At 38.6% G+C, this 25,837-nt stretch overlaps 1 protein-coding gene across 1 annotated transcript in view; it reads left to right on the forward strand.

Moving 5' to 3' along the window:
- Positions 1 to 827: 827 nt before the first annotated feature.
- Positions 828 to 25,837, forward strand: part of AOX1 (aldehyde oxidase 1) — an 83,383-nt gene continuing 58,373 nt past the window's right edge. The window contains exons 1-15 of the mRNA XM_081336845.1: positions 828 to 910; positions 4,790 to 4,847; positions 6,444 to 6,540; positions 7,355 to 7,463; positions 8,745 to 8,871; positions 12,338 to 12,399; positions 12,637 to 12,738; positions 16,445 to 16,525; positions 17,935 to 18,079; positions 19,168 to 19,260; positions 20,472 to 20,623; positions 21,642 to 21,735; positions 22,626 to 22,735; positions 23,232 to 23,416; positions 25,317 to 25,479. Of these exons, the coding sequence (XP_081192971.1) occupies positions 857 to 910; positions 4,790 to 4,847; positions 6,444 to 6,540; positions 7,355 to 7,463; positions 8,745 to 8,871; positions 12,338 to 12,399; positions 12,637 to 12,738; positions 16,445 to 16,525; positions 17,935 to 18,079; positions 19,168 to 19,260; positions 20,472 to 20,623; positions 21,642 to 21,735; positions 22,626 to 22,735; positions 23,232 to 23,416; positions 25,317 to 25,479 (1,632 nt within the window). The 5' untranslated portion in view covers positions 828 to 856. The remainder of the gene's footprint in view (positions 911 to 4,789; positions 4,848 to 6,443; positions 6,541 to 7,354; positions 7,464 to 8,744; positions 8,872 to 12,337; positions 12,400 to 12,636; positions 12,739 to 16,444; positions 16,526 to 17,934; positions 18,080 to 19,167; positions 19,261 to 20,471; positions 20,624 to 21,641; positions 21,736 to 22,625; positions 22,736 to 23,231; positions 23,417 to 25,316; positions 25,480 to 25,837) is intronic.

A 25,837-nucleotide genomic window follows, 5' to 3' on the forward strand; every position in this document is an offset into this window, starting at 1 on the left:
ACCCAGTTCAAGGACTAGGAAAGCACCATGCTTACTAAACATATAAGAGCCTTGGTGGAGCAGTGGGCTAATGCCTCCTTAAGTAACACCAGCTGCCTGCAATTAGTGCAGGTTCGCATCCCACCAGGCTCAAGGTTGTCTCAGCCTTCCATCCTTCCGAGGTAAGTAAAATGAGGACCCAGATTGTTGGGGGCAATTAAGCTGACTTTGTAATAATGCCGCTTGGGAGGGGTGTGAAAGCCCTAATAAGCAGGCATATACATAGAATGAAGGCTACTGCTAAGCTTGTAAGCCGCCTTGAGTCTTCGGAGAAGGGCAGGATATAAATGGAATTAAAATAAAAATAAAAAAAATAAAAATTTCAGTCATGAGTGCCATTTCACTGGGCTGTGATCTAGCAGCTGAGGAAGGAGAGGGAGAGTTTTTCCATGTCTGACTTTTTGCACAGCCCCCTGTTCTCCCATCATTTTCCTGAATTTTCCTAAAATTCCCTACCTTCCAGAACACTTGCAAATGAAGTAGGAATAAATGAATTATGATTTCCTCTAAGAGAAAAATCCAGAGGACATTCTCTTCCCGTTTTTGATCTCTAGATTTAAACTAGTGCAGTGATTCTTAAAGTAACTTGATTTACCTCTAAATAGTGTTAAATTCTTCCAACTAAATAAATCCATCTATGCTTGGAGATGAAGAAAAACAACCTTCCAAGGAGATTTTGAATAATTCTATTCAGGCTCCTCCTCCCTCCTTATTTCATTTGTTGCTTAGTCTCTAGAAATTGACTGCCACTGAAAAATCCTTCATTCTTTACCAGATCATTCCTGATAGTTCTAAAAGTGTGCTTTTCACTTGCAAAATGACTTGTCCTCAGCCATCAGATGAGCTTGTATTTTTTGTGAATGGAAGGAAGGTAAGGATTGCTTTTCTCTAACAGAACATATACTTTAAAAAAAAATCAGGAAGATAAAGAATGCCCTATGATGCTATATTATTCCTGACACTGCACAATGATTCATTCTGATTTGCAATATATTATATTGTTACAGTAGAAGGGAGAGATCTGTGTATATGCACTAGTAACTGCTTACACAGAAATAAAACTATATAATTGTGACATACTTATTAACTTATAAAATTACTCTCGTATTTGTATGCAGCCCAATAGAACAGGAATACAGTGATCTTAAATCAATTAAATGAACTGAACTGTTACAGAAATGATTTTGTTACATTGCGTAATTATTGTTTTACCATTGTAATTATTGTAAAGGGTTTGCCAAGACTAAGCTAATTAAGACATTGCTAAACAATAATCTGAAAAGTTATTAAGAAATATGTCAGATAACATTTCTTTTTCTATTTAAAACTGGTAATTAGGCAGTCTTACGTTTATAGCATCAATTTACAGATATGTTAAGTAGCTTTTTGCCAGATTTAATACAAACTGATATTCTCAAGGGGCACTTTAGTTTGCATGACACATGCAAGAAAACAAGAAGGCATCCAGAAATATATTTTACAAATTTTCAACTAGAAAATTTTGAAGGGAGAGGTTTAAAATGTGGAACTTTAAATGTCCCCATCCCTTAGGTCTGGAGTGAATTACATTTTTTTTTAAAATCCCATTTATATCCCGCCCTTCTCTGAAGACTCAGGGCGGCTTACAATCTAAGAAGCACAAACCAATGTGCTTAGCAATAGCCTTCATTCTATGTATATGCCTGCTTGTTAGGGCTTTCACACACACCCCAAGCGGCATTATTACAAAGTCAGCTTAATTGCCCCCAACAATCTGGGTCCTCATTTTACCTACCTCGGTAGGATGGAAGGCTGAGTCAACCTTGAGCCTGGTGGGACTCGAACCTGCACTAATTGCAGGCAGCTGGTGTTAAGGAGGCATTAGTCCACTGCTCCACCAAGGCTCTTTTTTATATTTTAGAATTCTAGTACAGTGTAATAAAAGCACAAATCAGGGTATTAAAATATGGACATACCCAGGAAACAACCTACCTCATTCATATTCCCAGTGTGTTAACATTTTGCAGTCTTCTCTTACTCTTTGCCTTGTTCTCTTTTCTGCAAAGATCCCATAACTAGAACATGTTCCAGTCAGGGGATATTGTCTTTCATGTTTAGATTTAGCAGCTGAAATGACTTTCAGCTCATTCAGTAAACATATCTGAATAATGGGTGAAAATCTGTTCAAAGGTTTCCTTATTTACCAATTCTCCAAAAATGTCAGTTCTTGGCTAAGTTTTCCTTGCTTGAAAATTATATTTGCAACAAGCAGTAGAATAAGAACAAGTTAAGAAAATGAATGCAAAATACTGATAAAGGTAAAGGTAAAGGTTCCCCCGCACATGCGTGCTAGTTACGTGCTAGGGGCCGGTGCTCATCTCCGTTTCAAAGCCAAAGAGCCAGCGCTTGTCCGAGGACTTCTCCGTGGTCATGTGGCCGGCATGACTAGATGCCAAAGGCGCACGGAATGCTGTTACCTTCCCACCATAGTGGTCCCTATTTTTCTACGTGCTTTCGAACTGCTAGGTTGGCAGAAGCTGGGACGACTAACAGGCGCTCACTCTGTTACGTGGCACTCAGGATTCGACCTGCCAAACTGCCGACCTTCTGATCAACAAGCTCAGTGTCCTAACCCACTGAGCCACCACGTCCCTCTGATAAATAGGTGCTAAATAGAGATAAATCACTAGGGGGGGAAAAGAATTTCAAGCAAAGAGGTTAAAAAAAGAGATCCTCACCAATGCTAATAACTTTAATAGTTTTACAAACAATGCTTCTGTTAGTAATAAATAACTAAGAATTAAGAAGTATGGAAATGCTACCAATGTAATACCTAAATAAAGATATTATCAGCCTTATACCATTGTTTATGGTTCCCCAATATGCAGATTTTTTTTTCTTTTTGAAGATCACTTGTTTGGATTGAGAAGTGCTGTCTTGTTGCAATCATTCTTAATAGTGCCAACTTCAGTAGCTAGGCTGTTAGACTTCTGAGTTTTGAACAGATAATTTGTTCAGATCATAAATCAAACTGGAATCATAAGTGACATTATCTAGTGTTTAGCAATCCAAAATGCAACTGCAGAGTCAAATTTCATTTCAAAAATCATCTATAATCCTGTTAAGAAATGCTTGCCACAACTTGGAAGACTGTTTCTAAATCCAATAAAGAGAAAGTAAAGATCACTAGAATTGGGTCACTGATAATATTTTTTTTAAATTCTATCACTGTTCTGACACCACTCACAGGTTCTTTCTTCACCTTACAAAGTTTTAATTTGGAGATAGGGTGAGACAATATATATTTGGGAGGAACATCTGATTTAGTCTACAGAAGTAAATGAACACCTGAAGGAACTTAAGGCATTGCCTCACGTTCATTCCTAGTCAGGTAAATATGGTGCCTTGGGGCTTTACCAGAGTTTAGTACAGTAAAAATTAATAGAAATCACAGCTCAGCCAACCTTAACTTGCCATTTGAGTAATAAAATAATCCAAAAGTAACAGAAGGAGGTGTGAATAACATCACTGCTCCCTGAATATTTTAATTAGAAACAAAAGAACCATTGCCTTCAGAGGTCCCTTTGAACTACAATTGTTTATAATGTATTCCAAATAGTCTCTATATTCCAAAAGGCCTCAGTAAGGAGATGCAAAAAATAAAATAGTTTTCAATTCATATCATAAATAACAATAAACCTATCTATACAGTGACATTTTCTTATGAGAGAGTAGAAATCTTTTAGTAGAAGTTTATGCTGGTTTGTTCCCATCAACATATCAACACTGAAAGGAATTTTTCGTGCATTACACAGAGAGTAAAATGTAAATGGAGCTATATTGCCAAGGGAGGGAGGGCGGACAAAAGGAGAGATGGTCTATTTCTTGTCTTTTGATTTGCTATGGTCTTTCTTATGGATTATTTATTTATTAGATTATGCCATGTCCCCAGTGGCGTAGCGTGGGTTGTCAGCACCCGGGGCAATTTGCGCCCCCTAACCCGGTGACGTCATGGCACCGCCGAAAAGACGCGCCCCGCAGCGGCGTAGACTTTCCAAGAAGAGTCGCGCGCATGCGGGATGCTTCCGGGTCCCTCTCGAGGGCGGCTGGGCGGGGCTCCGACCTGCAAGAGCCGCTGCACTCAAGCTCGCACGTGAGCCCTGCTAAATAAAGCCACGCATGCGCACGAAGCTAGGCCAGCCGGCCGGCGGGTCCGTCTTCGCTCGGCCAAGCCTGCCGGGGCGCCTGCGGGGCGCTTGCGGTTGGCCTGAGCCTGGGCGGAGAGTTGGGCGCTTCTATTTATTTTATTCAGTTTATGTGGCCGCCCATCTCACCTGCCGGACTCGTTTCGCTTTGCAAGAAAGAGCAGCTCGAGAGCGGAGCCAAGCCGACTCTGTGCAGCCCTTGGGGCTCCCTGAGCAGCTCAGTGCGAGCGCGCCCCCCCCAGATGTTGCGCCCGGTGCGGCCTGCCCCCCCTGCACCCCCCACGCTACGCCACTGCATGTCCCACCTGTCCCCTTCTTATCCTAATGGTTTTATTGTATCTGAATGTCCACAGCCCAAAGAACTTTGCATTGTCCTTCTAACAGATGACTCAAATCTCAGTTGAATTAACTCAAACATGCTAAGAAATATGTAAGCCTGTAATGCTACCCCTAAGTAACGGGGGGGGGAGTATTCGGTATTAAATTCCACTCTTAAAAGCAACATTAAACCTATTGGGGCAAAGTGCATTATATCTTTATAACTGTTAAATCTTCTTTCAATGCAGGTGATAGAGAATTATCCCGATCCTGAAGAATACTTGCTTAATTACCTGAGAAAGGAACGTATCCTTTTTTCTTTACAGCGTTCCTGTTAGAGTTTACAGCTTTCCAGCACAAAAATAAGCCCAAAAGATAAGCACACATTCAAAATGAATAGGAGGCATAGTTTAAAAAAACTTTATCTATAAAATATATATAAACATGATACATACAGTTTCATTTAGCTCTGGGGAACATCAACAACTCTTAACTTGGAGATCAGAAAAAACAACACAGAGAAGACTAAGACACGGCCAGACCTAGGCTGGATTACATGCCTCACACAGCCAATACTGTCTCTTGATCAAAAGCAGTTCTCATTGGCTGGTTTCTTGCTATGGCTATTCCAGTTCATAAAATTTCTTACGTAGTGACAGCTTCATAGTAAATTCTGTTGATTATGCAAAATGCATGATAATTTTCCTGTAACTGAAGTAAACCTCAGTTCCCTACGAAAACAAAGCCTTTTAGTTCCTATTGATTCATACTATGCAAAGCAGATTCTCAGTAATTAACACCTTTCCTAAAATAATAGCACTGATGGATAGAGTTAAAGCAGACATGTCAAACCCGCGACGTCATGTGACATCGCGAGAGATATTGGGACTATTTTGCCATTGCCGGCAACGGGGTAGGCGTGACTTCCGGATGACGCGTCCGGCCCACGGGCCGGCAGTTTGACACCCCTGATCTAAAGTATTACTTTAAGTTTCAGTTGTGGGTGCAGGAATGGAAAATCGGAAAATGCTGCTTTCCCTATTTTTGTGGGACAGTCTCCCCAAAGTGCAAGTTCAAACCAGCTACTAAAAGTTTGTACTTGGATTTTTCTTAGTTTACAAATATTGGTATCAAATTTAATTACAAGAATAGAAAAGCCTTCAAGATATTATTTATAGTGCCACTTGATGTTTACTGTGTTTTAAAAAAATAGCCTTTTTTATTTCCTGGATGTAATTTATCCTAAATGAACCTTGCAATAGATATATGTGCAAAGATTATTCCTGCTCAACTGCTTTGTGGATATTCAGAAACTTACATAATATATTTAGACTGAGCATGTATTTATGACAGTTGCAGCATCCCACGATCATGTACTTGCTGTTTGCAACCTTCCCAGCCAGCTTCTGACAAGCAAAGTCAAAACCAGATTCGCTTAACAACCACACAATTCCCTTAACAATTGCAGTGATTTGTTTCATAACTGTGGCAAAAAAGGTTGTAAAATCAGGCTTGACTTACTTAACAACTGCCTTGCTTAGCAATTGTAATTCTGGTCCCAATTGTGGTTGTAAGTCAAGGACTACTTTGACAGGATGTACTTTAACAGGATAACAGAGTTGGAAGAGACTTTGTAGGTCATCTAGTCCAACCCCTTGCCCAAACAGACCTTACACCATGTCTGACAGATGTAGTCCGGTCTCTTTTTGAAAGCTTCCAGTGGTGAAGCTCCCACAACTTCTGAAGGCAATTTGTTCCATTGATTGATTGTCCTCACTGTAAGGAAATTTATCCTTATTAATTTTCTTCCCACTTGCTTCCTATGGGAATTTAAAGTTCTGGGAAAATATACAGTCTTTAATGGAAATCAGTTTTTCTTTCCTTAACAACATGCTATATCAGTCCACCTGACTGGAACTAAATATGGCTGTGGAATTGGAGGCTGTGGGGCCTGTACTGTGATGATATCGACCTACAATCCTGAAACCAAAAAAATACAGTATCCTTCAGAAAGGGGGAAGCTGGATTCTGCCTAAAGATTGTGCAAAGTTAAGGAAACTTTCTGATGTAGCTTTCATCCCAAGGAATTGTAGAAATACAGATAGCAAAAAAATAATTCTGTCAGACAAGAATAAACAAAAACAGAGTAGTGAAGCAGTTGGAATCTCAGTGGGCCCACATGGGTTTAAGAGTCCTGATGCCAAACTTTGGTTAAAACAATAAATACCTGTTCAAGCTATAGTGCTTCAAAAGAAGATATTCACTGTCCCTCCCTACTTCCCTTGATATATATGAGGTGGTGGGATGCTTGTGAATCTCTGCAGCACTTCTCTTGGCTGCAATTTTTTTGAATCATTACCACAGTAAGAACATGTTATCACTGGTGATAGATGGAATATATCTTTTAATTCAATCCTATTTGGTACTCTGTCCTCTATTCTAATGCTTCCTGATGGTTGGTTTCAAAGTAAGAAGGTGTAAAAAAAGAAAGCAAGGGTCTTGAAAGGGACCATCAAGCACAAAGGTTCTCTTCTCACAGCTTTTTATTTCAATTCAAATCACAGGAATTGTTTTTGAATTCTATTGCATTTCTAATGAAAATCAATACATGGGTGTTTAATGTAAATTTGCATCAGCTTTGTCTCAAGTGATAGCAAATATTATTCCAAGGTACAGACCCTGATTCCAAGGGTCTCTCTGAAGGGCTATGAAATGCTGAGGTCCCAGACAACATGTCAGATTAGATGGTGTAGAGATCATTTGCAACTATTTTAATGGTTGAGTATGTGGATACTCTCCTTTACATCCCAAAGTCATTATCCAGCCAACTCTTGTCTGCTTCCATTATGCTCCATCCATGGTGCTGCAGTAACCACTGTAGAAGGAGTGGGAACCACAAAGACCATACTTAATCCTATACAGGTAAGAGTAATAGTTAAGTGGTTATATCAGTTAAGATTTGATGACATAGTGGTTTTTTTTTCAAAACTGAATTGAGAATTTGAATCTATAGTTTTTCTCAGGCCTAGTTCATACCATCTGAGTTGAAGAATAACTCCTAACAATTTTCTGTTCCCAACTTCCTTAGCTCCCATCTCACTAAATATCTCTTTCTCATTGTTCTCCTTATCTGGCTGTTGTGGTTGCAATAACAGTGTCCTTCTTCCTTCCCTTCCCTTCCCTTCCCTTGATATATGTGCCAAGGTATCTGGTGAATGTATTGCTGCTCTAACTATGATCCACATTTACCAGAGAAGGGAGGGGCTCCCCTATTACCCCTTGCAAGGTAGAATCAGGTTTATGATTCTTTAAAGGGTTGAAACTGAATTTTTATGTGGTATTTTGAAATGATAATGCACTTGTCTGACCTCTGTTCCCATGGGGCCCTTTAGGGTGAGATCTCCATTTTCGGCAACATTTTCATTTATTTTGATAGTAAATATATGGCAAATTGTCAACTTGGCCATTGGCCCTGCATCAAAAATGTGGGCATGTAGGAGATAAATAATACAGAGATAAAACAATTAGGAAGATTTCTTCTTAAGTCTTACACTGCAGGCTACAGTTTAAGGCAGTGGGAAAAAAGTGAAGCATAGAGGCTGTACTGCGTGTGGTGAAGGTTTGTACAGGCATCAGCCCTTGCAATGAAGTTTTTGCTTAAGATTCATGCAGTGTAGGCAGCAGAGGAGAAAGAGCATTTGTGACAATTTCTGTAGCCTTATTTTAGACATACATTGTATATACAACAACATTTTCTCTTTTAAAAAAGTAATTGTTTTTAGTGGAAAAAATGGTTTAAAAATCCTGTAATTACAGTATAGAGTAGGAATAATAAGGTCATAAGGATAACATTTCGTAAACAAATCACTGTGGCAACAATTAATTCAAGTCCATGCTATGAAAACAATACTGTAGTTATTTTATTTATAAAATTTATATTGCTGCCTCCTCACACATGGCAATTCAAGGTGGCTTACACAGATATAAAAACACTCTATAAAAGAATAAAAACAACAACAAATAATAATAAAATAATAATCCCCGCCTATCCCCACCCTGGTGACAACTCAAATTCAAACTAACCATTTAATGGGCTCTAGCCTGCTCTGGATTCCTCAGGCCCGCTGGCAGGTCTTCAGTTAGAAATATATGTACAAGATAATGTTTTCCTGTGGATCATAAATTTAGATATTTTGATTCCAGGAAAGGCTGGCAAAGTGTTTTGGCTCTCAGTGTGGCTTCTGTACCCCTGGAATGGTGATGTCTATGTATTCTCTCCTGAGGAATCATCCTGAACCCAGCATGGAGCAGATTGTTGCATCTTTGGATGGTAAGCTGCCTTTCTCCAAAAAATTATGTTTCTTTCAAAGCTTGTTAGTAATTTAGAGATACCCCAAAAGAAGCGGCTATTTTTACAGGTAATGACTTAAAACAGTTTGTTTACTGACCATTCAAAGATACAATGGCACTGGAAAAAGTGGCTTATGCCCGTTTTTCACACTTAGGACTATTGCAGCATACCTATAGTCACGTGATCAAAATTCAGACACTTGGCAACTGGCTCATATTTATGACAGTTGCAGTGTCCCAGGGTCACGTAATCACCTTTTCTGACCTTCTGACAAAGGAAGTCAATGGGGAAGCCAGATTCACTTAACAATTGTGATCATAAGTCGAGGACTACCTATACGTTGTGTGTGTGTGTGTGTGTGTGTACATATATATATATATATATATGTAGGTCTAGAGTCTCGGGTTTCTTCCCGCGTTCCTTTCATCTTCAGAAAGTTGTGGCGACGTTTCGACGAAATCCCATCCGTCATCATCAGGCCGGAGTATTCCTCCTGCTGCTTTCAGGAGCAATGCGTGGTCTGTCTGTTCCTTTCCTTCCAACTGCCGGTGGGGCTGTGTTCCAACTGGGTGGAGGCGTGGCTGCTTTCTGATTGGGTGGGGGCGTGGCTGTCTTCTGATTGGGTGGATGTGTGGTTGTCTTCCGATTGGTTGGAGGCGTGGCTGTCTTCTGATTGGGTGGGGTGTGTTCTGAATGGGTGGGGTTTTTTGTTGTGTCGTAATATCCTGAGTGTTGTGATTTGGTGTCTTGAGGAGTGGGCTGTGTAGTGGCCTCCAGAGCTTTGGCTTGGCTCCGAGTTCGAGGACCCGCCATGCATCTCTGGTATGGGTCAGTCAGGTTCGTGTGTGCGTTCTTCTGCTTGGGTGATAGCACTTTTGCTTGACTTGTTCTATCTTCTGTGTGGGAGAGTTTTTGTTCTGGGTGTGGATGAGTCTTGCTGGGGCTGGTGGCATTTGTGGTTGTTTGTTGGTTTTTTAAATCCTTGTTTGCTGAAATTCGTTTGTCTATCAATGCTGGTTTCCAAATGGCATGTAGGCGGGAGGTGTCGTCTCGCTTGTTCATACTGTCTGGGTGTTTTTCTATTTCAATGGCTTCTCTGATTATTCTGCTATTGAGATGTTCTATTTTGGCGATTGTTTTTGTACCTTCAAAATTGATGTTGTGTCCCGTAGTGTTTATGTGTTGTACTAGTGAAGATGTGCGATCTTTCTTCTGTACTGAGTTCTTATGTTCTTCTACACGTACCTCTATTCTTCTGTTAGTCTGTCCGATGTATGTTGCTGGACAGGAGGCGCATGGGATTTGGTATATGCCCTGGTTTTCCAGTTCTATTTTGTCTTTGGGATTTCTCAGGATGGTTGATATCTTTCTGTCAGTGTTAAATGCGGTTTTGATGTTATGTTTGCGTAGTACTTTACTGATTTTGTCGGTTGTTCCTTTTATGTAGGGCAAGATGGCTCGTCCATTGTTCTGTTCTTCTTCTTGGATGTTTTTCTGTTTCGGAGTCCGCTGCTGAATTATATTGGTGATTTTGTTTTTTTGGAACTTGTTTGCTGTCAATATGTCTGTCAGGGTGTGTAGTTCTGTTTGTATATGTGTTTCATCTGCAAGGCGTCTGGTTCTTGTTATTAGTGTTTTGGCTACTGAATTTATTTGTGCTGGGTGATGATGTGATTGCGCATTGAGGTAACGGTTGGTGTGTGTTTTCTTTCGGTAGACTGTGTGTCCTAGGGTTCCGTTTTGTTTTTTGTATATAAGTACATCCAGGAAAGGTAACTGGTTGTTTGTTTCAATCTCCATGGTGAATTTTATTTTGGGATGTAGGCTATTCAGGTGTGTTAGGAAGTTTTCTAGCTCCTTTCTTCCGTGGGGCCAGATCACGAAGGTGTCATCCACATATCTGAGCCACAGTTTTGGTTTGTTTGTAGTCTTTTCTAGAGCGTTAGTTTCAAATTCTTCCATGAAAAGGTTGGCGATAACTGGTGATAGAGGGGATCCCATTGGTGCGCCTTCTATTTGTTTGTATCTCTGGCCTCTGTGTATGAAGTATGTGTTTGATAAGCAGTGTTCTGCTAGTTCTATAATATGGTTTGGTGGTTGGTATTTGCTTCTTATTGTTGATAGAGCTTCTTGGACTGGCACCTGGGTGAATAGTGATACCACATCGAAGCTGACTAGCAAGTCTTTTTGGTCTATCTGTAGATTTTTCACTAATTCTATAAAGTGGTATGAGTTTTGGACATATGAAGCTGCCATTTCTGCTAGAGGTTGTAATTGTTTTGCTAGGTATTTAGCTAAGTTTTGTAGTGGTGAGCCTATAGAACTTACTATGGGTCTTAGTGGGATTCCATCTTTGTGTATTTTGGGGAGGCCATATAGTTTTGGGCATCTGGATGACTTCTCCCTAGGAATGATTGTTTGTTGGATTTCTTGGCTTATAGAAGTTGATTTTATCTTTTTCTTGGTGGTCTTTTCTAGATAGGTTGTGGGATCTGTATATATAGGTTTGTATGTAGTTTCTTTGAGTAAGTTGGACAGTTTCTCTTCATAGTCTGATGTGTCCATTACCACTGTAGCATTGCCTTTATCTGCTGGTAGTATGATTATGCTGTTGTCTTTTCTTAGGTTTTGCAATGCTGCTTGTTCTTCTTTTGTTAGGTTGCTTTTGGGTGGTTTGCTTGTGCATAGGATGTGGGTGACTTCATGTCTGACTTGGTCTGCTTCGTCTGTATTGAGTTTAGTTAAGCTGGTTTCCACTCCACATATGATGGTTTCTGTGGGAATTTTCTTTGGTGCAACAGCGAAGTTGAAACCTTTTGCTAGGACGTTTGTTTCTGCTGTTGTTAGTCTTCTGTGGGAGATGTTATGCACTACTTGTTTTAGATGTTGTTGTGGTGTGGTTGTTTGGTTGTTGTAGTTCTCTAATTGTTTGAGTTTCTTTGAATGTCTGTTGTTTTTATAGATGGTCTCTGTTTCTGCTCTCCAAACCGCCAGTTGTTTCACTTTGTCCCATAGTATTGGGTGAATAATGTTGCTGAGTTTGAGATGTAATGTTAGTACGAAAACAAATATATATATATATATATATATATATATATATATATATATATATATATATATATATATATATATATATATATATATATATATATATATATATATATATATATATATATATATATATATATATATATATATATATATATATATATATATATATATATATATATATATATATATATATGGATCTTTGTATATGTATATGTATATGTATGTATGTATGTATGTATATGAGCTGTTCAGGAAGCAAATACATTTCCAGTTTTGTCATGATTATACCCGAGACTCGCATTTTTAAGACGATGATGCACGTGCATTAAAAGGGTGATACAAAATGCATACTGATTACTGAAATAAATTTACTCTGTATGATCATTTCTTCCAGGTAATTTGTGCCGTTGCACTGGATACAGACCCATAGTGGACAGCTTTAGTGCTTTTTCTTCGGTAAGAAAACTATGAATGATCAATGAATTCATTTTGCTGAAAGTGCCCATTAATGGAAGAAAATGTTGTTTTATTGTGGATGGGAGAAGTGGATGGGAGAAGTGATTATTTTGTAAAGAGCACAAATAAATATACAGCAATAAAATTATTCAAAACAATAATAAGTAATCCCCTCTAGCTTTCTTTCCAGTATTATCATAATATTCCTGAATATCATGGAATGAATTCTTTGCTTAGGAATGCTGCCCATTGGCAGGGAGTGGAAAATGTTGCATGGAAAAAGAGAAGAGTGACGAGAAAGAGAATTATGCAGAAGATCCATCATTAAGAAGAGGAAAGGTATGCTATATAGCTTTTATGACTTTCATAAATTAACTCATGATGCAAGTCCCAAAGGTTTTATTTTGGGTGATATATATCAATCTTATAGGAACATCTAGATTCCCAATTTTATGAAAAGATCTCTTTCATCTGATACCGTCTACTTTGGAAATGGCTTGTAATGTATGTGTGGCAAAAACCACTACATAAATTATAGCCTACTTAATTAATGGACAACATAAAAAATTGTTAATTATTACACTAGATTTTGAATTGGCTTCTAAATATGTATAAGGTGCACAGTGTATGAAAGTATTTACATTATTTGGAGTGGAAAATATATCCTTCCCTTTTCAGGTTTTGACGTTTACTAACCTTGTTAGATTTTGCCCTGCTGATCTTTGAACTAGCATGATCACAGCTCTTTGTACTTGCATCCCAATATCTGACATAAATAAGGGACAGCATCCAAATGTCCACAAATTATTATTATTATTTTTACTTACTGACATTTATTGGTTATCTGGATGTTTGTAAGCTAGATCTCATAGCCTTACCAATGGTTAACATGAAAAATGATTGGAAATTGCCAAATCTTTGATCCAGCAGTATCTGAATCTTTTCCCTGTTGAATCAGAAGTGTTCAGTGAAGTTTATTTTCCCATAAAAAGACATAAGATTGCAGTCTTAGAATCAAGAATTGATATACTTCCATATTCATGCATTGCTATGTCAAAATTTGGAATAGCAATTTTCTAGCTAAATTTAGAAGTAATATAATTTCATTTTAGATGAAATCTAATAATATTAATAACAAAATTCTTAGGGAAGAGGAGACTAGCTTGCTTTACTAATCAAGTGAAAACTTATCAACTGGAAGAGATGCATGATGTAGGGGTTTTGTAATACAGTAGTTTAATGAATTGATTTCCACGGATTGTCTAAACATTTTGCCTTCCAAAGCTGTTTTGTGCTGAGACAAGTTCTGACAAAGATGGTATTGTGATATATATAACTTGTTGATTAACTCTTTGACAGGACTCAAATGTAACAATGTTTAAATTAAACTGACCTGGGGGGTTTTTCCACAGAAATTAAAAATGTTCACCACACCTTTCAATAATACAGCAGAGGAAGATCTTTGCCTAAAACCTGAATAAATATCCAGGTGTTTCTTGATTATGATACTTGATCGGAACAGGAAAATCGAGCATAGCCAGCAGAATTCTAGTGTGTGAACAATGTTAGCCTTTTCTTGTTTTTTAAAAGGACTAATGTACAAAAGATTAAGGAGAAAACTGTTGTTGTTTTCTCAGTTCCTTTAGAAAAGGAAAAGTTAGAGGGACATGGTGGCTCAGTGGGTTAGGACGCTGAGCTTGTCGATCAGAAGGTTGGCAGTTTGGCGGGTCAAATCCCGAGTGCCACGTAACAGAGTTGAGTGCCTGTTACTCATCCCAGCTTCTGCCAACCTAGCAGTTCGAAAGCACGTAAAAATGCAAGTAGAAAAATAGGGACCACTATGGTGGGAAGGTAACAGCGTTCCGTGCACCTTTGGCGTCTAGTCATGCTGGCCACATGACCATGGAGATGTCCTCGGACAAGCGCTGGCTCTTCGACTTTGAAACGGAGATGAGCACCGGCCCCTAGAGTCGGAAACGACTAGCACACATGTGCGGGGGAACCTTTACCTTTACCTTTTAGAAAAGTTACCAGAGAACATTTTCTACTCAAAATTAAAGAACTCTAACATTACTGGTACAGGATTCTATCACCATGTTTTTTTGTTATCTAACAATACTGATCAGAGGAACACAGAAGGACCTCTCACTGGCCTTGTCTAGATGGCCACCATCCCCTGTGACCTTAGATAATAAGCTACTTCCATCAGAGCCTCATTTCCAACTAATAATAATAATGTATTTGGTCAATGACCAGCAAATGTAAAAACAACACTAAACTGCACTAGATTAATTACTAGCATAACAAAGATAAAATAACACATTAAAGTGTGACATACTATTATACTAGTGTATTAATTACTTAATTAAAATATATATCATCTACAAGTTAGCTAGGACGTGTTAAATCTAAAGTGATAAATAATACAGACTTTATTTTCATTGTGGCAAAATAGAATCTGACTACTGCACAGGAATCTCTAGAATAAGAAACAGTCTGGTGTTCCTGAAAGTCTACATAGTAGGTGCAGAATTTAAGCAGATCAGATATCCCCATATAGTTTACAATTAGCAATGTATGTGAAATGGTTTTGATCTTTTGTCACCACATGGGCAGGTATGCTCAATTAATGGGATTTTGGAATATCTGCCTTGCAGCAGCGCAGATGGTGAAAAATGCTGTTCTCGCCCTGGGGGGAAGTTAGATTGTATAGATAACTTGCTGGTTCCCAAGTGCTCTTTTTTACTGTTTCCAATTTCTATCATCTAGGGCAGGGGTAGGCAATCTCGGCTCTTTTATGACTCATGGACTTCAACTCCCAGAATTCCTGAGTCAGCTATGCTGACTCAGGAATTCTGGGAGTTGAAGTCCATGAGTCATAAAAGAGCCGAGGTTGCCTACCCCTGATCTAGGGGCAACCTATTAACTTTAACCTGAAATTCTATATCCCTTAGTTTCTGAGTGAGCAGATATTTGCTTGGTCATATCATAAATAAATTCAGAACAGAACAGAACATCTGTATGATACTAATTTCTCCCCTATGACCTGTTTCCAGGGAAAAGGAAAATTATCTATTAAAACTGGAAAGATTTTCAGCCAGTAGTTTATCCTCCTCTTCCAAGCCTTTACCTAGATTGCAGGCATTCCAGTCTCCAGCATTATTCAGCATTTGTTGTTCCATTGGGTGCAGCAAGGATAGATCTCAAAAAAATTATTTGCACTGTTCCCAGCGCATCCTTCTTCCCATAAATTTCTACTTGTGCCCCATTAAACATCTGGGCCAGTGATTTGATCTCAAAAAGTTTGAATGGCACAGGATTAATTCTCCTCCATTGGTATAAAAGCAGCACATAATAGCAATTGTCGATCTAAGAGCTGACTGCATTATGCGATACTGATGTGATTCCCAGGTGCTTTTAGAGAGGAAAACCAGCCTAAATGTAGCAACACACCCTAACCTGTGCCCTTCTACTCTTCAGGATTGCTGGGTGGCTCTTTAGCAAGATCAGAATTTTACATTTATCAAAATTAAGAACCAGGTGATTTTTCTCTGAAGTACCACAATACTACTACTATCGCTCTTTTCAGCCCCATTTGGGGTTTATAAAATTACGGCAGCAGCAACAGCATAGAGGCACCCTGCTCGTTATCCATGTGGAAATCTGGATTACGAAGAAGAAGGTCTGCTACTGAACCGACATCCAAGTTAAAAAAAAAGAGGGCAAGAGTACATCTCTATTCACCGCTTTCTGAACACTTACTGTGCCAGAGAGGGATCCTTGGGGTATCGCATTCACTCTTAAGGTGAGGTTTAATATCTGTATAGAAAGAGGAGGCACTTGTTAATAGTTGTATTTTTTTTATTTTTGCATTCCTGGAAATTGAAACACAGGCATGTTTTAAGTCTAGAAAGCCCATGAAAAGGCAGGAGTTCTCTTTATGAGTGTAGTTTTTTGTACCAGATGGTGGAGTACTAAAATATGGTCTATTGTTGATTATCATTCTCTGAATCCTGCCGGCTCATCTTGGATAATTTTCTTTTAGATGTGTTCAGGCCTATGTAAACCAGAAAAATTCTATCCCAGGGATCCGACCCAGGATTACATATTTCCTCCTGAACTAATGGTAGGAGATCAATCTTTTCTCCAGCTTGTAAAGTTCATGCAATCATTTACAAGATTTCCTGTACTGTAGCCTATTGACTTGAGATGCTGTAGGTCAGTGATGGCAAACCTTTTAGAGACCGAGTGCCCAAACTGCAACCCAAAACCCACTTATGTGTCATCGGGTGCTGGGTGGGCGTGGCCCATTGGGTAGGTGTGGCTACGGTGGTAATGGCAGACTGGGCGGGACTAAAAAGGTTCAATCAATCAATTCCAACTTTGCCAGATCTATTTTTTCCCCGCAAGAAGTTGAAATTGAATCGATTGAACCTTTTTTTTTTGCACACAGCAGTGGAGGCCTAAAGCGAAAAAGTTTTATAAAACCCAGTTGAAGGCCTAGGACTGGGGCGACAGTGCGCGTGCCCACAGAGAGGGCTCTGCGTGCCACCTGTGGCACGCGTGCCATAGGTTTGCCACCACTGCTCTAGATGGAACTCCATGGTATGATAAAGCAGCATTTTTTTTCTAATTCTGGCCCATTCTCCTGATTATAATTGGCTCCCCTCAATTCACTGCTTTTCGTTTCCATTTTTATGGCATCTTTTTTTTGGCAACTACTTTCTCCACGTTCCCAAATTTTGTTTTTGTTTTTTTTCAATCGTTGATATCTACCAATATTGTATGGCTAATTGTTAAATGCAATTTTAAGTCTGTAGAATTTTCAGTGCAGTATTTATCCTGATTTTTTTCCCCTTTAACTATGAGGAGGCCAAAAGTTAGCAGAGAAGACATTCAGAGCTGACTTCTTTGTTTAAAAAAGTATAGGGAACATTTTTCATTGAGCAGCCACACAACTGCACATTGAAAATGACCAATGTTTATTTTAAAATCTCTGTCCCCGCTGCAGAAGTATACGTGGCTTTTATCAACCAGCCTTTTAAAACAAAACATAGTATAAAGCTGCAGTTTTCATGGATTGCAAACAGAAACGAAAAAGTTGTTGGGCTCACATGGTGACCAAACCATCAATGCAAAGTAACAAATGTGCAGGATTGCACAGACATTATTTAAATCCCTTTTGAAAAGCAAACCTGAAGCTCCCCCACAAAGTGCCACTTGTCCTGTAACAATAATTGCACAGGTACCTTGTGGCACATGATTCCCATGTTCATGCAAAAGAAATGTGGCTCTCCTGCAGTAAAAACTATGGATAGGGATGAATGCTACTAGACTGAGTTATACATATAGTAGTTACTGCTGTGTCCATTAATCCATGCCCATCAAGCAGCAACTCATTGGATATGTCACAAGCGCAGAAGAGACACAGAAACAGTAGATGCTCTGAAGGAGATTCTGCTCTGTGTAAAAGACCACTAATTAAGTAACACAAAGGGTATGTACAGTCTCCGTCAGTGTTGCCTTTCCTCACAGAGAATGGCTGAAGAGAACAGGAGGAAAACTCTGGTTTTCAATGGAAAAAGGACAACATGGATTTCTCCAGCATCTCTAGAAGAACTTCTCCAGCTGAAAGCTACCTACCTACAAGCACCTCTTGTTATAGGAAATACATCTGTAGGTAAGTAGATCGAGCCCCACATGTCACATGGTCAGACATGAGGGAACGTGATCTGATGGAATACATTCACTGAGAAGAAGCTCCTGGGTACCCACCCTTCCTGTACATGTATATATGTGGGTGGTATGGATAGACTATTGCAGTAATAGAAAACAGAAATTGCTGGCACACTGAGCTCTTCACTGGTGATACAAAACATTACAAGCTACCTTTTTAAAGAGAATTTACCAGGTATGGACTTAAACAAGCAGCAGAATGAAGTAACAGAAAGAGCTGTATCACGATGGGGAACAAGGTGGGAATGTCATTTGAATATGCTTTATTTACAAAACCAATTCCAAACTCCCTGATACAGAAAATGGGCATGTGGAGAAAGTTATGGCTTTTATTGTTTTTACAACTGAAACATCCGATTTTCTTTAATCAAAGGAGATAATTAAAAATGTGATTCCCTTACTTTGCCAGAAGATAAATCAATGTGAACACAAACTATCTAATCAGGTTCCACGTAGGTTGAGTTTATTTATTTATTTATTTATTTATTTATTTATTTATTTATTTATTTATTTATTTATTTATGGGACTTATATGCCGCCCTATCTCCCGAAGGACTCAGGGCGGCTAACAATAATAAAAATACAGCAATGCAAAAGTCAAAAAGAATTAAACTAACAGCCCCAATAAAATAATTAAAATTAATGAATTAAAATTTAAAAACATTTTAAAAATCCCTATCATCAGTCCAGGTCAGCCTGATGGAAAAGGAATGTTTTAGAGTTATCCTTCTCTAGCTGTCTAAAACAGCTCTCTGAGGATAGAAGTAGACATGATGGTGGCAGTCCGGTTTTTAAGCTCAGCAGTACAAAAGAACAGCCTGAATGGCTTAAGAGTTATTATGTACTGTACTTATATGCTCACTCCTTTTCTCTCAAAAGTTTGTATGTTACTTCTGGTTGTCTCCAGAACACATTCCAGTTTCATCTGGCAGCTACTCTGCACAGCAAACATTTGCATAGATTGCTTCTGCTGCCCAAGGTTTGGTTTTGCCTTCTCTTTCTGGCCTCTGATTCTAATTTTCTCCCTATTAGGACTTGATAGGAAACTTCTGGATGTTTATTATCCCGTTTTCCTCCATCCTGTAAGGGTTCCAGAACTGCATGTCACCAGCATTAAAGACAACGGTACGTCTCTGTTGTGGGACATGTCCATTTTAAATAAGGGGTAAAAGTGATTGGAGAATGATACAAGATATATTTTTCACAAGTAGTCCTCATTTAGTGACCATAAGTGGAACTGGTAACTTGATCATTAAGTAAGTGAAACCATGAGTATGTGAAACCATGACTATCCTTATGATCTTACTTCAGCTTTTTTTTACTTTACAGACCTGCAAAGGTTGTAAATGTGAGGATCGGTTATGTTACTTTTTAATCACCATTGTAATTATGAACCACTGTTAATTGAGGCAGTCACTAAACAGTGTCTAGCGTGCATAAACTACAACGATCAGCAAGCTCCTTGCCAAAGAACTGAAGATGATCTTCAAATAAAGAAAGGTTTAAATTTAGAATGTACAGGTGGTTTTTGCTTAATGACTGTTCATTCAGTGGGCATTCAAAGTTATAGTGGTACTGAATGAATGGCCTGGTCCCCAAAGTTACAGCAGTTGTAATTCCCCTGTAGTCACTTAATCAAAATTCTTGGCCCACTTGCACGTATGACCACAGGGGCAATTCTATTACCCCACCTGCCTGTTTTTTCCTCCCCCATCCCCCATCCTTGCAAAGTGGCACTCCTCGGTGGTGGTGGTAGCACATGTAGTGCTGGGTCTGAAGTAAAGACCTGGGGCCTTCTGCAGTCTCATCTGGCTTCCATCATCCCCTGGCCACTACTTCTGTTGTAGTATTCTTGGCACTGCTGAGGAGTACCACCTCAAACTTTAACCCATGGCCAGCTACCTCAGCACTGTAGCACAAAGCCCCATATGCCCCTGGTATTCTATGTGCTCCATTGGCCTGCAGCCCCCAGCTGAACTCGCTGTCTTCTTCTGCTGTGGACAAGGCATACCCAGCCTGGCCCAATATGAGTAGTTGCATGCCACATAAACATCATTTTCTCTCATATACATTCTTTAGCAGAGTAGGCTTTACTTGTTATTCCGTTGTAAAGGCTGCATATCACATCGCATCCAATGTAATGATGGCACATAAATATGACTGAGATTGCAAATCTGTCTGTCTATCTATCTATCTATCTATCTATCTATCTATCTATCTATCTATCTATCATCTAAGTATCACTGAGTTCAGTGGACATTATGCATTGTTATTGTTACTGTTATTGTTTCTACTCTTCCCAGTAATCATGTTCTTTGAAAATTCTTTGATTTCAGGCATACTAATAGGAGCAGCAGTCCGCTTTGTCCAGTTGAGAGACTTCCTATTAAGCATTGTCTCGGATCTCCCAACAGAGAAGACCAAGATTTACTGTACCCTCTTGAAGCAACTGAGGACTCTGGCTGGAGAACAGATCAGAAGTCTGGCTGTGTGTTTTCTACATGATTTTTGATCCCAATATGCATATCACTTCATCTCATTAGCTCTACATGTCTCTACAAGCTATTCCACAGCCTGTCATTATCTCCAGAGAATATAAGAGTAGGATTACCTGATTTCTAGCAGGGACTCCTGCCTACCGGTCAAAAGGTGTCAGGCCAATTGTGAGAGGAGAAATATCTATGTAATATTTTTCTTCCCCAATCTATGGAGAAAGATCCACTAGCAGGACAGTACCCACCCCCATATTCAATGCACAAGTTGTTCTGATATCAAGCTTACAGATTTACAAGTCCACCTATTGGCCCCAACCAAGAACCCCAATGTAGCAGTTGAGATTATAATGGTAAAATTGTTTTGCAGGTCTTTTCTTTTAAGAGTTAAAGAGGACTTCTTGAGTGATTCATTGATTGCAAGTTACGCAAACCAATCCAGTATTCATGTGACACAAGAATGTAATTATTCCTAACCTCAAATGACAAAATGTGCATTGTGACAGCACAATACAATTCCTGCCCTTTTGTATTTGCATTGCAATGCTGTATGGAAATATGTAAAGGGTGAAAACTCCATTATCACAGTTTTCATGACGTCCCCTCAGGAGCCTCTCCTATAAATATCTATATACAAGAAAATGTTATAAAGCGTAATGGGAAAAGTTACAATATGAATAAAAATAATTTAGACAGTAGAGCTGAGGTAATTTTTATTGAATATGTTTCAGTATGTTGGTTGCAGTAATTTTCAGCTATAATTTAGGAGACATATATATTAATAGATCCCAATGAATTTAGTGGGTTGGCTTCTGAATACAGATGTACAAGATTTTACTGCCAACATTTGAAAATTACTTTTATTATTGAACAAGGATAAAATTGTTATTAATATCAAATAGGGCTATTTCACTAACTGCATACACTATGAATAAAAAAGACCTCTACTTTCTGATCATTGTTTCAAATCTGTATAGAGATGTGAACAAGAAGCAAATAAGCCTTACTCCTTAGTCTTTAGGAGGACACATCGTAAGCAGAGGATCCACGTGGGATTTGAACCCTGTCCTGGCAGCTGGGAAAGCTATTCTCTATGTGGCATCAGAAGGTAAATACAGAGCATCCTGATATTTTATATTTACGTGGTGTGCGAACTAGACTGCCTAACCTTGTGCACCCCATCTGTATTGAGCCAACTCAACATACTAGCTGTGAATTCTGAAGTTCTAGTCCCAGCACAACTAGAGAGCACCTGATATATGGGAAGGCTGGTATATTCTCACAAGATTATGAGGAAATATTACAATTACAAACATTATAAGTGTTACTAGTGACCTCTCACATTTCAAATGCTAGAAATAAATTAAAGCATGCCTAATTGGTCTCAGCCCTTATTGGATGCTGCAAACAGCAGCAATTCCTAAACAGGAAAGGAAAAAGGAAAAGGGAAAGGAAAGGAAAGGAAAGGAAAGGAAAGGAAAGGAAAGGAAAGGAAAGGAAAGGAAAGGAAAGGAAAGGAAAGGAAAGGAAAGGAAAGGAAAGGAAAGGAAAGACAAGACAAGACAAGACAAGACAAGACTTGCACTTAAGAAATGTACTTTATTCTTAAAACCTTGAAATCGTCTCTTTATGTCATCAACTTAGGTGATATTCTCTTCACTACTGGATAAAATGTAGAACAATGGCCAAATTGCAGAACATATGGTTAAAATAATAAACAAACAAATTTTGCCCGAAGAATCTCCACTCCTGCAGGCATATACAGTAGATTGGAACATAGAGAACTCTGGGTACAGTGTCAGTGGGAATCAGAGATCATAGCCAACAAATCTGGAAAGAAGCAGTCATATAAATGTGAAGAATTATTCAAAATAATAAAATAATTCATTACCCACATAAATGCTTCTCTTGGGCATATGAGCATTTTTCTCTTTCGTGTGGTAGGTAAGCCCCGTCTGACAGAGCACTTTCTCTAAAAATTGTTACTTGCTCTATCAGGTGGTACACGGGAGATTCCACTAAATGATGAATTCCTTGAACGAATGCCTCAAGCAGACCTTTTGGAAAATGAAGTCATTGTCTCCGTTTTTATTCCATTCTCAAAGGAAGTAAGTCCATGCATTTGTCTCCATCTCTGATCATCTTTATAGCCTGTGGAAAGTTTAGCATGCACAGCCTTGAGAACTAATCACACGTTGTGGTATACTTTGTCCAGCCCAGGTTGAGATTTTTCTCTCTTTTCTTTCCACTATCCTAGCATACATGATCCAAACATTTTAGAAAACTGCTCCTCCCATTATTCAGAGTAGAAGCTAAAACTGAACAAAGGTTGGATGGAGGGGAAATTCTGGAGAGATGGAGTGGGGATTAGGTGGGTTAAAGTAACATTATTCATAGGACTGCAATATTAGTAGTTTGGTTCAATGTCTTGGTGACATTTTCTTCTTTAAAAGCATGAATAATGCCACGTATCGCTTGGCTCTTGTTTCTCTCATAGGAAGTTATTTTCAGAATAAGCATTTTTTTCCACATGTGAACTAAAGAATGGAGAGCATTTCAGTGCGTAGAGGAAACAGTCAGATTTCTCTTTCTTCCATCTACCAGAATGAATTTATATCAGCCTTCCGACAGGCAGATCGTAGAAGAAATGCACTGTCGGTGACAAATTCTGCAATGAAAGTCCTTTTCCAGTCAGGCACAGATGTCATTCAGGACCTATCAATTTTATATGGAGGTATTGATTGTACAACTGTGAGTGCAAGGAATTCCTGCCAGAAGCTCATTGGAAGGTATACAGTCAATGGTGCTATTTACTATTTATATAAATGGCAACCCCAGAACATAGGCTAATGGAATTGTGGTTAAGCAGCATCTATTCTAATATCATGAAAAGAAATGTTCCTTCCCCGGTAGGATGGCCCCTTGTTTTCTTCCTTCTGAACTCTCTAAGGTTCTCCCGAGGGTTCTTCCAACTTTTTTTGGACAGATTTAAGAGCTTCCAAGAAGAGGAAATTTGAACAACCAATAATTTCTGCAATGTTAGACAGCACTGATTCCAGGTAGTCCTCAACTTACAACATTCATTTAGTGACCTTTCAAAGTTACCGCAGCACTGAAAAAAGAGACTAATCGTTGGTTTTAACACTTATGACTGTTGCAGCATCCCCAAGATCATATGATCAGAATTCAGGCACATGACAGCTGGCTTGTATTTATGACAGTTGCCCTTTCCTAGAGGCACATGACTGCCATTTGCAATCTTCCCAACTGGCTTCTGACAATCAAAGTCAAGAGGAGAAGCCAGATTTGTTTCACAATGCATGATTCACTTAACAACTGCACTGATTTGCTTAAAAACTGTGGCAAAAAGGGTTGTAAAATGGGGCAAACTCACATAACTGTCTTGCTTAGCAATGGAAATCTTGGGCTCAGTTGTGGTTGTAAGACGAGGACTACCTATATAATGCATTGGTCCACAAGTTGTACTATAAATACTTCTTTATTTTTAAAAAAAGTTGAATTACTTCTGTTTCAAAATGGATTTTGAATATTTGGGAAAGTACTATGCTTATCACAAACGTTTTGAAAACCTGACTTTGGTCCCAAATGGTTTTTGATTTATAAAGCCCCTGTTTTGTTTTGTTTTTTGTTTTGTTTTGTTTTGTTTTGTTTTGTTTTGTAGATAGTGTTGTTTATCAAATTATTTTAGTCTGTCTGATTTTATGTTTTTAGCTGTTTTTATTATTTTTCTAGTTTGCATGCTGCTCAGAGTCTGGAATCACACATATCATATTACATTGGCCGCCCAATTTCAAACTCTGGAGTTAGGAGGCCAATAAATATAATAATAGTAATAGATTAATAGAATAAAAACAAATAATTGGAAAAGATCAGAATCTGAAAATCAAAATGGAAAGATTATAAACCAACTATGGTGGTACCACTGATTAATGGCATACTTAGTATCATACCAAAAAATCTTGGACAGCACTTAGAAAATCTGTGCATTAACAAAATTCCCATCTGTCAATTACAAAAAGCCACATTCCTTGGATTCACATATATACTACACTGTACATTAAAACAGGTTCTAGGTTCTTTGGAAGAATTTAATGCGTATGAAGTTTAAAACTGTAATTTCACATTGTTGTGTATAATAATAATTCAAATAACAAAATCTGCCTATCCCAGATCCTTGGGAAGGACATGATAGGTGAATAAAAATTCCAAATCCAGTCTAAATAGCTGATGTTTCCTGTACATTTCCCAAATCTGTTCCAGAAGACTCTCCACATTCACTGACGTAGACATTTCCATAGGAGAACAATGCTATATTACTAACTTTATGTATGCTAATAATTATCCCAAAATAAAAGCACAGAATTAGCTCTGGCTTCTTAAAAAGTTTACCATGTAAATTTTGAATTTGTCATTGCAATATTCAATAGTACCAATACAACTATCAACAATGCTGTAAGCAGTGATGTTATAGAGTGCATGTACTCAACTTACAATCACAACTGAGCCCAAAATTTTTGTTGCATGGTGAAACATTTGTTAAGTGAGTTTTGCCCCATTCTACGAGGAGGACTACCTGTATTTGGAGGGGGTTTATCACTGCTCATCCAAATTTTTCCTACTGTACTTGGTTCACTTAAGCATGCTTGGTTTATAACTTTTCCCTCCCAGAAACTGGAATGAACAGATGCTGAATGAAGCTTGCAAGTTAATTCTTGAAGAAATCACACTCTCTCCCTCAGCACCTGGTGGAAAAGTAGAATACAGACGCACTATGCTTATCAGTTTCTTCTTCCGATTCTATCTGAACGTACTACACAATTTAAGAAACATGGTAAATAATAAACTTTCTGTATACCCCAACAGTTTTTCCTTGGAGGATAAAATTGCTCTGAGTATATCACTGACAACATGAAGTGTGTGAGTTTGTGGCCCGGGACTTGTTTTCCTTTATGGGCAAGCTCAGTAATAGGTGTGTGCTTGGACTGCCATCTTTCCCACCAAACTTTCTTGTTGTAATATTAAAATCAGATGGGCCTGTCTACATTAACTGTTAATTAATTTAGCTTCTTCTTCACAAAATAATCAGTGTTTATCAAATATCAAAATGCATCAATAATTTGATAAAGCAGCATTTTCTATAAAGTAGGAAAGCAGTATCAGCAATTTGATGATATAGGTACCCATAGTGG

The sequence above is a fragment of the Vipera berus genome (genome assembly GCF_964194415.1).
Source record: "Vipera berus genome assembly, chromosome: 1".
NCBI classification, from domain to species: Eukaryota; Metazoa; Chordata; class Lepidosauria; order Squamata; family Viperidae; genus Vipera; species Vipera berus.